General features: G+C 44.0%; 2 protein-coding genes across 2 annotated transcripts; one reads left to right on the forward strand and one right to left on the reverse strand.

The window, feature by feature from the left end:
* Positions 1 to 145: 145 nt before the first annotated feature.
* On the forward strand, positions 146 to 5,315 carry LOC130190670 (ubinuclein-1-like). Its single transcript, XM_056410201.1, has 13 exons — positions 146 to 358; positions 986 to 1,090; positions 1,260 to 1,376; positions 1,521 to 1,664; positions 2,240 to 2,313; positions 2,385 to 2,955; positions 3,041 to 3,108; positions 3,895 to 4,055; positions 4,105 to 4,234; positions 4,613 to 4,717; positions 4,801 to 4,938; positions 5,004 to 5,053; positions 5,254 to 5,315. Exons 1-12 carry the CDS (start codon positions 146 to 148, stop codon positions 5,032 to 5,034), a joined length of 1,857 nt encoding a protein of 618 aa, XP_056266176.1. The 3' UTR covers positions 5,035 to 5,053; positions 5,254 to 5,315.
* A 1,359-nt stretch (positions 5,316 to 6,674) lies between these two features.
* Positions 6,675 to 13,363, reverse strand: LOC130190192 (Fc receptor-like protein 1). The gene is made up of 7 exons (XM_056409481.1): positions 13,172 to 13,363; positions 10,757 to 10,916; positions 10,597 to 10,672; positions 9,242 to 9,380; positions 8,840 to 9,169; positions 7,700 to 7,930; positions 6,675 to 7,612 (listed from the first exon to the last, which is right to left on the reverse strand). Exons 1-7 carry the CDS (start codon positions 13,224 to 13,226, stop codon positions 7,542 to 7,544), a joined length of 1,062 nt encoding a protein of 353 aa, XP_056265456.1. The 5' UTR covers positions 13,227 to 13,363; the 3' UTR covers positions 6,675 to 7,541.
* Positions 13,364 to 14,568: the final 1,205 nt, after the last annotated feature.

A 14,568-nucleotide genomic window follows, 5' to 3' on the forward strand; every position in this document is an offset into this window, starting at 1 on the left:
TAACGGCACGTTGTCAACACGTGACGCAGCTGAACTCGGTGACGTCACCTGAGCGCACCTGCATCTACTTCTACTTAATGAAGCTCAAGCCCTGTGCACACACACACACACACACTCTCACTGTGCGGGCGTGTCGTCGGCTGTGATGGCGGACTCTCGGAGGGTTCAGTTGACCACGTTGCCCCCCGGTCCAGTCCCCTCGGAACCGGCCCCAAAGCCCCGGAAGTCCCCGACAGCTGGCCCGCGGGCAGAAGTGGGCCGCCCGGACCCCGGCACAGTCCGGCTGGAGCTCGCGCTGTTCGAGGCGGATGAGCGGAGCTCTCCGGAGTTCAGCTACAGCCGGCTGGTCGACAGCAAGGTGGGCTGTTTATTTATTTATTTATGCTTATCCCAAGTACAAAACAAAACAACACGTTATTGTATAATTAAACTCAAAATAAATAAATAAAAATTCTTTTCAGTTCACTTACTGTTTATTTTTTTATTTTTGTCCATGTTGAATTAATATATTAATGATAAATACCCTGTGATGGGACTTTTTAAGACATTTACCATTAATGTTTTTCGTTGTTTGACTATTTACTATTTATTTCTCACTTTAAAATGCCATATGCTGTTTTTTCTTTTTCAAACTTTAAAAACAAACACGGAGGAAAAACCAAACTGAAGTTTAAATACAGTCGAGCTACTGTTAAAGTTTGTTTAAGATTAATCTTTGTTGATGCAACCCTTCAAAATGTAATCCAATTCAACATTTTATTTTAATGCACGAAGAATCTATTTGCTATGCATACTCACTGTATTAGAAAATTCAATATTACTTTTATTATTTAGCCATTTCTGTGAGAAGTTGCTTAGCCCACACACGCACACACACACACACACACACACACACACACACGCACAGTGTATATTAAGCTAAATGTGCGACTTCAGGACACGTAACTGTTATTATTTCGTGTAAAACCTGATGTGTTTATTTTAGATCAACTGCACTAAAGAAAAAGTCCCACTCAGCAGATTTGAAGAGGAAGAAATGAGGGAGACCGACGAGGTCGCTGCTATGTCAAAGAAGTTGGAAAATCTATATGTGAGTATAAGTTGTTTATTTTGTGTTTATTTGCCGCCTTTTCTTGCTGCAAACCTGCGTTATCGTCGATAAGGATGCAGACTGAGGTCCTTTTTGAAGCCGTAAAGCTGGTTTTGAATATAATGAAATCTGAATGGTGTAATCGACAATTTGCATCCCCTCGTTGCAGGGTGATAAACCAAAGAAACAACAACAACAACAACAGAAGGAGGACCGCATTCAGGACTTGATTGACATCGGCTTCGGTTACGATGACGAGGATTCCTTCATCGACAACTCTGAGGCGGTGAGTTGCACGTTAGAAACCGCCATCGACTTCAAATCCACGTCTCCGAAGACGGTTTCGATGGCGCGTTTTGTTTTTACTCGTTTATTAGTTTCCCTTCATGTGTCTTGACCCCGTGACCTTACGCCCTGCCGGCCTCCGCAGTACGACGAGTTCGTGCCGGCCTCCATCACGACCCGATTCGGCGGCTTCTACGTGAACTCTGGCGTGCTCCACTTCCGCCAGGCGTCCGAGGCCGAGGAGCCCGAGGAGCTCGCCACCGACGAGGAAACACCCGAGTCCCCCAAAGTAAGGAGGGCATCTGAGGAAAACAACAACAACTAGAACGGGCACTCGGTAGAGCGCATACCTTCGCATATCACAAGATTGGGCATTGAATTATGAACATTTTGGCATTAGTTGCATACCAATTGGACACAAATGGATCGTGCTATGGTAAAAAAAATGAGTTTGACCTTTCCATGACCTTGACCTTTGACCCGATTGATCCCAAAATCTAATCAAATGGTCCCCGGATAATAACCAATCATCCCACCAAATGTCATGCCATTCAAGAAGATTTGACCTGTTCATGACCTTTGACCTTGACCTTTGACCCGATTGATCCCAAAATCTAATCAAATGGTCCCCGGATAATAACCAATCATCCCACCAAATTCCATGGGATTCGGTTCAATACTTTTTGAGTTCTGCGAATAACACGCATACAAATAAATAAATACACGGCGATCAAAACATAACCTTCCGCATTTTCAATGAGAAAGTAACAACAACAAAAAAGCCTTGAAATTGATGTTTTGTCGTTCTCGGAACAGATTAAAACGACTCACGAGTGACTTTTTGTTGTTGTTTTTCAACACAAGGTCAACCGAGGTCACGACAAGCCGAAGAAGAAGCGCCGCGCAGAAGGAGCGATCGTCAGGGAGGCGGAGTCCAGGTGAGGCGGCCGCACGAGAAATGTAAACGCGATTCATCTCGTGGGCGTATTAACGTGTCGCCGTCTCGCAGCGCCTTGTCTGAAAATGGACCGGACGCCACGACGACGATGAAGAAGAGGAAGAAGAAGATGGCCGCCGGCCCGCTGAGCGTCACCAGCATGTTGAAGAAGTTCCAGAGGGAGAAGGAGAAGGAGCGACAGAAGATGGCGAAAGCCCCTCAGAAGAGCGCCGCCGTCGTCCCGGTGATCGTCTTCGTCCCGCCGGACGCCGGCGGCGGCGTGCCGGGTCTGACGGACCCGCTGCTCAGTCTGATCGGCTCCACCGACGACCACGCCCTGATCCAAGCGGCCAACGCCGTGGATTTCGACATCGACCTCGACTCTTTGTTGGACGTCACCGAACAGTCGCAGCCCGCCGCCGAGGCGCCACTCTTCAGGTCCAAGGCGGACGATCCGGTGGAGGCCGCCGCCGCCCCTCTGGTCCGACCTCCGGACCCGGAGACCGGCGTTCGTCCGCCGCCTCACTCGGCGCCGACCCCCCCGCCGCCGCCCGGCGCCCCGGCCTCGGCGTCCCAGTGCGTGGTCCCGCTGCCGGAGGGACTTTCCCCGCGGCTGGAAGTCAGCATCCGGAAGCTGCTGGCGGTGAGGCGGACGCTCCTCGACTGTGATTGGACGACGTGCGGGACGGACGGATGACCAGCTCTCCTTTTCTTCTTCTCTATTTCAGGTCATCAAGACGTCGGAGCGAGAGAAGCTCAAGTTCTTCACCCCGGAAATCAACTCCACCCTCCTCGAGTGAGCTGCTGCTTCTTCTTCTTTTCCTTCTTCTTCTTCATCTCCTTCTTTCCCTTCTACTTTGTTTTCTTGTTTTCTTGTCTTCTTTTTCTTTCCCTTCTTTTTCTGATTATTTCCTTTTTTTGTGCTTCTTTGTCTTCTTTCCCTTCTTTTTCTTTCCCTTCTTTTTCTGATTATTTCCTTTTTTTGGTGCTTTTTTCACTTTTTCTTTCCCTTCTTTTTCTTCTTCCTTTTTCTTTCCCCTTTTCTGATTATTTCCTTTTTTTGGTGCTTTTTTCTTTCCCTTCTTGTTTCCCTTCTTTTTCTTTCCCTTCTTCCTTTTTCTTTCCCTTCTTCTTCTTTTTCTGATTATTTCCTTTTTCTTTCCCTTCTTTTTCTGATTATTTCCTTTTTCTTTCCCTTCTTTTTCTGATTATTTCCTTTTTTTGGTGCTTCTTTCCCTTCTTTCCCTTCTTCCTTTTTCTTTCCCTTTTTCTGATTATTTCCTTTTTTTGGTGCTTTTTTCTTTCCCTTCTTTTTCTTTCCCTTCTTCCTTATTCTTTCCCTTCTTCTTCTTTTTCTGATTATTTCCTTTTTGTGTGCTTTTTTCCCTTCTTCTTCTTTCCCTTCTTCCTCTCAGAGGTTCCGACTCCACAATCCGTTACTCCAAAATCTAATCTGCATATTTGTCCTCTGACTCGTTGTAAACGGAAAGACAGAAACTCCACGGCGAGACGGTGGACGAGTGCTCGCTCGCTGAAAGGTCGGGCTGTGATCGTGAACCTCTCTCTCTCTCTCTCTCCCCAGCATCGAGGTGCAGTGCCGGGAGCAGGGCGTGCAGCTGCGCTCCAAGGTGTACACGCACCTGTCGGCCTTCCTGCCCTGCAGCAGAGACACGCTCCTCAAGCGCGTCAAGAAGCTGTTCCTCGCCCACACGGTGAGCTGCAGCGGCGTCACGGGGCTTCTTCTTCTTCTTCTTCTCTTCTCTTTTTTCACCCCCCTCTTCCTCAAACATCTGCCAGGAGGAGCCCCCCGACGTGGACGACCCCCTGCAGAAGCTGAAGGAGGCCATCGGCAGAGCCATGCCCGAGCAGACCGCCTCGTTCCGCGAGAGCTGCCGGCTGCACGAGCTCGGCCGGACCTCCAGGTGAGCGCACCAGAGTGCATCCTGGGTAATGGGAGGAAATCTCATCATGTGCTGGTTTTAAATTGACCCTAGTGGTCATTATTTTTTCGTTCGTGTGTGTATAACTTGATTGATATATATATTGATATTTATACTTTTATTAATCCACAAGGGGAAATTAGTTCTCTGCATTTAACCCATCCTTAGTTATTAAGGAGCAGTGGGCTGCAGTGAAGCGCCCGGGAAGCAACTGGGGGTTCAGTGCCTTGCTCAAGGACACTTCGACTTGCAGCTAATGGGGAGAGCGGGGATCGAACCCACAACCTTGGGGTTGCAGGACAGCCGCCCCCTGATTGGAGATTGCATCTCTCTATCATCTTGGATTCTCCTCCGCATCAGGGCCACTGAGGAGGAGGCGGTAGAGGAGAACCTGGAGGAGAAAGGTGGGAGGAGAGGAGGAGGAGGAGGTCCGAAGAAGTCGTTCAAATGGAACGAAGAGATCAGGTCCGCCGTGATGAACGACGATCGGTAATTGGCGGACATTTAAAGCGGTCAGCGGCTTCAGTTCTCTCTCTCCTCCCGTTCAGGCGGGGGTTGTGCGAGGTGCTGCGCGTGCGGATGGAGAGCTACAGCACCCGAGGGAGTCAGGAGATGGAGCTCCAGCTGAAGAGCTTGTTGGACAACGAGGTCCAACCGCTGTGGCCCAAAGGGTGGATGCAATGCAGGTGAGCACCGTCGGCGCCGGGCGGCTCGCACCCGTCGACCCGCCTGACTCCCCGTGTCGCCTCAGGGTGCTGCTGCGGAGAGCAGGAAGATGTTGAGCCTCTTCACGCCGCCGCCGTGAGTACGATGAAGAGCCGGCGTTCACAAGTTGTTTATACTTCCTCGGCGACGATCACATTGATCCCACTTTTTGGTGGAATGTTTCACAATTCCGACGCATTATTTTCATCTCTAAAGGCGAAATGAGACTCTCGGTTCTGACATTTATGAGTCGTTCTTGTTTTCAAATCCACTCTCCCGCCTCGCCGTGTCCTCAGAGTGAAGCCGGCCCGGCTCAAGAAGAGGTCCACCTGGGGCCCTCCTCTCCAGGGGCCGCCCCCGCCGAAGGGCCTCCGCAAAGAGGCGGACGACGTCATCATCGTGAGCTCGAGCTTCGCCGGCGCCGAGAAGAAGGAGGCCGCCGCCGCCGCCGCCTCGAAGAGGCCCGAGGTGGCGGCGGACGGCGTTTCCCGGACGCCCGCGGAGGCGGACCGCCCGCCGGTCAAAGCCGCACCGGCGCCCGCTCAGCAATCCCTTCTGGACCTCCTCGCCGATCAAGCGCTGGCCCGGGTCCAGCCCCACACGGCGACCCAGGAGCTCCTGGCGGCGGCGGTCGCCAAATACAAACGCTCGGTTCGCCACTGGAGCTTCGGGGCGGACGCCAAGAGCCCTCCTCTTCCTCCTCCTCCTCCTCCTCAGTCCAGCCCGGTGGACTTCCCTCTGACTCACGCTCCGCCCCCGCTGTTGCCGGTCGGAGACTTCGCCCGCCACATGGACGCCAGCCACGTGCTGATCATCTCCGACGACGACGACGTCGCCGCGTGACGACGCCGCTTCACGCAGCGCGAGGTTTTTATCCGTCTATATTTTGTCGATTACACCTTCGGTGATCTTGGATATTGTTTATTTCAGTACTTTTTAATAACATTTTTTTATATTACGGATGAGAGTTTGTTTGTTTTTTTGCAAAGATTTAGTTTTGTAGACTTTAAAGATAGAAAATGAGTCTTCTATGCGTTTGTCTCTTTGTCTCCATGGGAGCAGAGGACTGGACACGTCTCACACACGGGAGAGTCGAACCAAAACCAGCTGGAAGCGACCAGCCGGAGATAAAAGAAAAGTTAATATTTGGAAGGAGAAATGTCCCGACTCGTTCCACTAAGGGAGGAGCCTCTAAAGACTCACACCAGAACGAGCCGTTCACTGACTGTATATGAATAATAAACTTCTAATTTAATAAATATTGAGCACTTGCTTTTTGTGTTTTGAGTGAGTAACTGAGCCTGACGTTTTATTGTTGACGCAGAACACCTAAAAGATTAAGTTTTTTTTACATATCGCATATGACTCGATCAATGACCTGCAGTGATGTGAATTCATCATATTTTGTTATTGAACGAGCAAATCGGTTGAAACTGAATTCATCATTTAAATGAACAGCAGAACGAACGTACACTTTGCAAAATAATTCCCAAACATTATTCTGAGAGCTGCTAAAAGAAAACTGTTGAGCAAGAATAACTTAAAGTAGATACCTTCTCGTAAAAAAGTTTCATTGGTTGATCCAATAAAGACGAATGTTGCAGATGCATATGAATATATGCTGCACCTGTTCACATGCTAATATTGTTATATGCTTATTTACTTCTTTTTTTTCATGTGCTATCAACATCCCATGCATATCAATAATGTGAATGCAACCATTCAGTCACTTTATTATTTATTTATCTTGACATTCAGCCTGGCAGAACATTTCTCCTTTTTGTCTTTTGACTTTAAAAACCTTTAAGCTCTTACGTGATGTGCTTTGTGAATAACCTTTATGTTATGTTTACCAGGATCTTGTGTCTCCTGTAAGAATTATCTTTATACATTTAGTCCGGAGTGACTGAAGAAGCTTCATGAATACGACCTCACTTTGTTTCTTTATCCTGCAGAACATTTAACATGTAACATGTATGTACACGGAACAGACGGGGATACTGTTTGTGGCAAAGGCTGCAGACATAAACATCTAAAAGAAATACAACCTGGAAAGGCAGACCTATAGGTGTGTGTGTATATATATATATATATATATAATATACATATATTATATATTTGATATACATATATTATTAATATATATATAATAAACATATATTATATACAATATACGTATATTATGTACATATATTATATATATATTATATAAATAATACATATATTTTATATAATACATATATTATTTAAATAATACATATATTTTATATAATATATATATAATATATAATTTATATATATATATAATATATAATTTATATTATATATATATAATATTTATATGGTTGCGGATTATTACATTGTACATCACTGTGTTGATTTCTTTCTTTGTGCAGATTAAAGAGGTAAAAAAATTAATGTACCTATGCAGAAGCTCTCAAACGAGAACTGGAGCTGCTTCTAATGTGACCTGAGAGGTTGAAAACACAAAACTCTCAATGCAAAAATCAAATGAACATGAACAGCTTGGAGAGATGGATCCCAGGTCACGTGTGTGGGGGGGGGGGGGGGATTCTCTGAGGTTCTACAGCCAGTTAATCATCTGAGTCAACAAGACGGCCAACAGGAAGTGCTCATTAACGCTGTTTGTCGTTCCTGTGAAGAGGAAGAGAAACATTAACTTCACCAATGCAGGAATTCAGTGTCCATTTAGTTTGTATTTCTCCTTCGCTGAAGACCTACCGCGGCCGGGAAGCACCACCACCTCCACCGTGAAGTTGGTCTGTCCCAGAAGTCCCTCTGCGCACACGGTGTATTTCCCAGCATCCTTTGCGCTCGAGTGAGTGGGCAGGGTCACCGCCCGCCCGTCCCGGAACCACACGACCAGCGGCGGAGGGTTCCCCCGCACCTCGCAGTGGAGCCGCTCCCCCGCCCTCACCTGCAGCCGCGGGGGGCACGCGAGCTGGGGCCCGACTGCGGGGGAGAGTCGGAGGGTAAGGTTCTAGGTGGAACCGGGAATGGTGCCTCAGAGAGAACCATTGTTTGAAGGTTCTTTGGGACACTTTTACAGGTTACAAGAAATGGTTCTTTAAAGAACCCTGGGTTGAAAGGTTCTTCGTGGAACCAGAAATGATGCCTTGAAGAACCGTTTCTTGAGACACCTTTAAAGGTTCTTTGAAGAACTCTAGAAGGAAATGGTTCTTTAAAGAACCCTGGTATGAAAGATTTTTGGTGGAACCAGAAATAGTACCTTTAACTATTTTTTGAAGGTTCTTTGAGACACATTTATAGTTTCTCTAAAGAACTCTTCAAGGAAATGGTTCTTTAAAGAACCCTGGATTGAAAGGTTCTTGGTGGAACCATGAATAGTGCCTTAAAGAACCGTTTCTTGAGACACCTTTAAAGGTTTTTTGAAGAACCATTTCTTGAAAGAGTTCTTCGTGGAACCAGAAATGGAAGAACCGTTTTCGATTCCAGGTGGCACCTCCATGTTTCTGTGTCGGGTTTCTGTATTTACATTTCTTTTCACACCCAAATCTATTCAAACTGAAGGAAGTATTTTGCATGTTCTTATAGCTGCCGGGGGACGTTTTAGGATGCACTGAGTACCTATCTCCTCTTTTTTCTCTCCTTAAGGATGAATTTTCATCTCTCAATCAAACTCTCTATCTGCCTGATGGATCGTCTGGGTCACTGTCCTGTTGAGACTCCCACCGCCATCTGCCTGATGGATCGTGGACATTACATCTATTGCATCTGTCCATCCTAGGAGAGGATCCTGGGGCAGGGATGTCTATGTGAGACAAATTTGTAATTTGTGAAATTGGGCTATACAAATAAACTGAATTGAATTGAATTATTCAGATGTAAAAACAAACTCACAGAGGACGGTGTTGGTGATGGTTTGTGACGTCACCACTAGGGGGCGCTCCGGTCCACCAGGTCCCAGTTCCAGCTTCGCCTCACACCAGTACTGGACCCCGTCGTCCTCTCTCCTCGGGGTGATGTTGAAGGAGAAGGTCTCAGTCACCGGTCTCGTGTTGTTGTTGTTGGACTTCAGCCGACCCAGCGCCGTCCGACCTCTGTAGAAGGTCACGACGAGGTCCTCGACCGGAGCCACGTCCTGCACCGTGCACCGCAGCGTGTACTGCCGACCCGCCAACGTCGGCCCGGCGTGGTCCGCGAAGCTGAGCGACACGTTCTCCGGAGGCTCTGTGAGAGACGCATCGACGTGTCAAACCGAGAGAGGGAAACAGTGATTCTTCATCTGACGTGTGAACTCACGGTAGACCGTGAGCGGGAGGTCGATGTGACACTGCCCCCCCTGTTCAGAGAGGGCGTAGCACTTCGGCTCGACGCCCCAGTCGGTCATGCTGTCAACGCGCCACACCAGAAACCGATCCATGGTGAGTTCAGGAGCTGCCTGGAGATGCAAAAGATCAGAAAGCTGCTAGCGGGGGAGGGGGGGGGGGGGGGCAAGCTATTCGTAGCTATACCTACGGAAATAGCGCTAACACCTCATAATTATGAACGAGTAACTCGTGTAATGTGGTGACGGCCCTTATGTGGATATCATTTCAACATAAACAACAATCTTTACGTGGTTTTCTTCCCAAAACGAAAACAGACCGATTTCCTGGCGTCCTTCTTTTTTTGTTGAGAAAATGCTAATTAACTAACGTGGAATAAAACTCTTTTTTTAAATTCATTCAGCTGACGTTAATGATAAAAGAAAAGATGTTTTGAGAGGAAAGTGAAATTGTTTTGCAATGACTACATACACTCCCGTTCAAAAGTTTCGGGTCACTTAGAAAAAGAAAAATGTCCGTATTTTGTTTTTTTCAATGAAGATAACATTAAATTAATCATAAATAAACTCTCTACATAGTTAATGTGGTAATGACTATTCTCTGGTGTTTAATGAAGTCTCTACAGAGGTGTGTAGAGGCCCATCTCCAGTGTTCTAGTGGTACATTGTGTTATCGCCTTAGAAGACTAACGGAGGAGTAGAAAACCATTGAAAACACTTGTTATGTGAGCGCAGCTGAAAACAGTTATGCTGGTGAGAGAAGCTATACAACTGTCCTTTAATATTAATATTTCAAATAAAAATAATTATTTCTAACCTTGTCTAACTCTTGACTATATTTTCAATTAATTTGATAAATAAAAGTGAGTTGTTTTTTTGTCACTTATATTCTTTATTCGTTTAGACATATAAACATAAAACAAATACAAAAATGTCAGAGATAAACATAAAAATAAATGTACAAACATACACACACACCCACACCTACATATATATATATATACACACACACACATAAATATATATATACACATATACATATATCCATACATACATGCACACTTACACACACACACATACACACATACCCCCCCCCCCCCCAAAAAACTAAAACAACATAAAGAAGAAAATGTCTTGACTATATTTTCAATTAATTTGATGAATAAAAGTGAGTTTTCATGGAAAACACCAAATAGTTTACGTGACCCTAAACTTTTGACCGGTAGTGTAAGTGATGAATACTTTCTCGTAGTCCTTGGATATTAAACATGCCAGTATTGCAGAGGGTGGAGCTAACAGGTGGTGTATTGGAGAGCATCCTCATCCTTACCAGTGAGACCTCCCAGCCCAGAGCAGAGAAGCCCGTCGTGGACACCGAGCAGTTCGCCGTCACCGGATCCCCGAACCTGACGGAGACGTTACGCAACAGTTATAACACACGTTCACGTGAATGGGTAAAAGTACCGCTGAGGAGTTCCCCATGGACACACCTGACCACCAGAGAGGAGGGAGACATCGTCAGAGGGCAGCCGACTCCTCCGCCGGATGGGGGAGGAGGAGGAGGAGGAGAGCCCGGGGACGAGGAGGGGAGGATGACGTGCAGTGGAAGAGGAGGAGCAGGTGTGAGGGTGGAAACGGGGGATGAGGCGGCTGAGGTCACGGGAGAGGTCATGGAGAGAGGAGGAAGACACACAATAAGACACTTTATGAATGTGTGTTAAAGGCTCACTCCTCATCAGGAGGAGGAGGAGGAGGAGGAGTGAGCCACAGAGCAGCATAAACAGGACAAGGTTGTTTTTCTCAAAGAATACACATTTCATCATCCATACTCTTCTAAAGTATAATTAAATTACATAGGATCTGATCTATAAAAGGACTAAAAGGTATATATGTTATTCATGTATGTGTATATATATTTATATATATATAAATGTATATATACATATGTATATATATATATATATCTACACATATGTATTTATATATAAGTACATACATTTATTCAACATATTAAACATATGTGGACATATATGTATATATATATTTATATACATATATATACATATATATACATAAAACATATATGTGTATATAAGTACATATGTTTATATAACATATTAAACATATATATGTATATATACTGTATATGTTTAATATGTTGTGTAAACATATATAAGTATATATAAGTATATATATAAATATATATGTTTGTATATAAGTATATATATACACATATATATGTTTCTATATATAAATATATAGAAACATATATGTTTCTATATAAATATATATGTTTACAAAACATTAAACATATAAGTATATACAAATATATTTATATATATGTATATCTATATATGTATATCTATATATAGATATACATATATATATATATATATATATATTATATGTATATGTATTACAAGTTCAGTCCCATTGTGAGCTGCTTCTCTTCAAGTCTTCTCCATGAACTTAGGCGTCCTTTCTTCCGCCTTCACACAATACCGTCGAGGGTCAGTTGTATTTTGCCGTCTCGTGGAATAACACTCTCTCAGCTGATCTCAGGTCAGCCATTGTTTGCTGAGTCCACAGCGTGTTCCTCTGAGGAAGGAAGGACACCCTGCCCAGGGCCCAGCCTCGCTCCTCGTTTCTATGACCATTGTTCCAACGGTCCTGAGGTTGTTCTGCCGCCTGTCACATGACCTCATCGGGAGCTCCCGATGCGGCCGTCACGTGACCCTCATGCCAGTCGGCAAAAAGAACGAGTGGCATGAGACGACTGCCGAGTAACATCCACACCGAGAATTACAAACATAAATCAGACTATATATTTGTCATAAATAATATATATATATATATATATACTAGGGTTGTCAATCGATTAAAAAAAATTAACTAATTAATCGCACATTGTGAAATTGCGATTAATTACAAACTTTTAATCGCGATTAATCGCAATTGAAAGTTTGTTCCTTCTTTTTAAAGACAAAACTGCTTCTCTGACTGACAGGCTGCTATAGAGCCTCACATGTGTGGTGGGAGGTCCTTTGTGATTTACTGAGTGATCATTGGTTGTTTTTTTCGCAAAATGTTGACAGACAAACGGATTGACCAATCACGGTGAAGGTTTCGTGTGACGAGTTCTTTCCGCGCCGCGTCACCCGACACGTCGTCCTCCGTTCCTCTGTGTATCAGAGGGGGAGACGGGAGGAAGGAGGAGCAGGAGGAAACCCGACTGATTCATCCACGAGTTAAACTGATTTCTGCTCCTTATTTTTGCGGAGAAATAATTGTTTTAAAAACGGAAACAGTGTCAAACCGTACTGCCGCGGTTTGACACTCAGAGGAGTGTAACAACTTCAACGAACACCGGAAGCAAGTCGAAGTGTCCTTGAGCAAGGCACTGAACCCCCAGTTGCTTCCCGGGCGCATCACTGCAGCCCACTGCTCCTTAATAACTAAGGATGGGTTAAATGCAGAGAACTAATTTCCCCTTGTGGATTAATAAAGTATATTCCACACTAAAAAAATCTCTAAAAAAATATATTAAAAAATTGCGTTAAAATATTTTTGTGCGTTAAGGCGGCCAAATTAATCGCATAGATTAACGCGTTAACGCTGACAGCCCTAATATATACACACACATTATTTATATATACATATATATATGTTTAGATATATATGTATATATACATATACATACACATATATATTTATATATAGATATATATCTATATACATACACACATATATATATAATATATATTTTTATATATATATATTATATATATATTTTATATATATATAATATATATATTTATATATATATATAATATATATTTTTATATATCTATCTATCTATATATAGATAGATAGATATTCTATAATGACCACAAGGCTCAACTCACCTGAGCCGAGCAGGCAGCACAGCAGGAGCGTGATGGGCCGTCCAGAAGCAGACATCCTTCATGGGGTTCTCTGTGGTTCTCTGTGGTTCTCTGAGGTTCTCTGTGGTTCTCTGTGGTTCTCTGAGATTCTCTGAGGTTCTGTAGAGTCTCTCTGTGTGATGCCCGGCCGAAGACTTCTGAGAAAACATGGGGGGGAACTTCAGGTTTTTATGGGAGTGTGGGTGTGTCTGCATGTGCTTTTATTGTGTGTGTGTGTGTGTGTGTGTGTGTGTGTGTGTGTGTGTGTGTGTGTGTGTGTGTGTGTGTGTGTCTGAAGCTGATGACCAGGCCTCTGAAACCCACCCTGGGCGTTCTCCTCTGAGTAAATCAAGAGAGGAAGGAAGGGAGTGTCAAGAATAATGCAATGCAGCGCTGCAGCGCAGAGGGCACCATGAGTGTGTGAGTGTGTGTGTGTGTGTGTGTGTGTGTGTCCGTCCTATGTTTTTTATGTGAAAAGGGAACGTAGCAGTGGAGGGAGATGTACTTAAAGTACCAATAAGTACAGTAAGTACTCACTTTGATAACCTAAGTTCGTAAACCTAGAGACACAGTGTGTGTGTGTGTGTGTGTGTGTGTGTGTGTGTGTGTGTGTGTGTGTGTGTGTGTGTGTGTGTGTGTGTGTGAGATGTGTGTGTGTGTGGGGGGGGGGGGGGGCTCGGGGGATATTAGAATTTATTAAGTGAAACTTTTCAAAGCACCTTTTTATTAATCCAAATATTTGTATTAATTTTTTTTATTTAAAGACAGATTATGAGATATAAGACTAAATATTGTGTTGTGTTTTTGTTCATCCTGATATTAAATTATATTATGTTTATTATGCTTATATTTGATTTGATTTTTTGGGGGAGATATTATAATTTATAAAGTACAACTTTTCAAAGCAAACTCCTATTCATTCACATTATTTATATTCAATTGTATTATTTAGAGTAGAAGGCAGATTATGAAATGTATATTAAATATTATGCTGTGTTTTTTGTTCATCCAGATATTATAATTATATATATTTTGTATTTTCTATGATATTATTTCACTTTTAAAGTGAAAGATGAATTCATGTCAACAGATTCTATTTTTGGGGTAGAACTCCACACTCCTGAGACGTAAGGACCCGGATGTGTCGAGACTTTATTCCTCTTTCAGCCACTTTCACCTCATTTCTGTCATTTTACCAAATTTCATTACATTACATTACATGTCATTTAGCAGACGCTTTCATCCAAAGCGACTTCCAATAAGTGCATTTCAACCTAGAGTATAAACCAAGAACAACAAGAACACAGGAAGCAACACTTCCTCAACTCAGTCGAACCACAAAAGCACCACAATAAGTGCCATTCCTGTTGAAACCGAAA

Source organism: Pseudoliparis swirei, chromosome 24 (assembly GCF_029220125.1).
Source record: "Pseudoliparis swirei isolate HS2019 ecotype Mariana Trench chromosome 24, NWPU_hadal_v1, whole genome shotgun sequence".
Taxonomy (NCBI): domain Eukaryota; kingdom Metazoa; phylum Chordata; class Actinopteri; order Perciformes; family Liparidae; genus Pseudoliparis; species Pseudoliparis swirei.

Coding starts and splice junctions, on each gene's coding strand:
- LOC130190670 (XM_056410201.1), top strand. CDS start 146: ATGGCGGACTCTCGGAGGGTTCAGTTGACCACGTTGCCCCCCGGTCCA. Junction 2,956..3,040: donor GCATCCGGAAGCTGCTGGCG/GTGAGGCGGACG, acceptor TCTCTATTTCAG/GTCATCAAGACGTCGGAGCG. Junction 4,939..5,003: donor AAAGGGTGGATGCAATGCAG/GTGAGCACCGTC, acceptor GTGTCGCCTCAG/GGTGCTGCTGCGGAGAGCAG.
- LOC130190192 (XM_056409481.1), bottom strand. CDS start 13,226: ATGTCTGCTTCTGGACGGCCCATCACGCTCCTGCTGTGCTGCCTGCTC. Junction 10,917..13,171: donor GTGCTGCCTGCTCGGCTCAG/GTGAGTTGAGCC, acceptor CCGTGACCTCAG/CCGCCTCATCCCCCGTTTCC. Junction 7,931..8,839: donor CATCACCAACACCGTCCTCT/GTGAGTTTGTTT, acceptor TCTCCCCCGCAG/TCGGGCCCCAGCTCGCGTGC.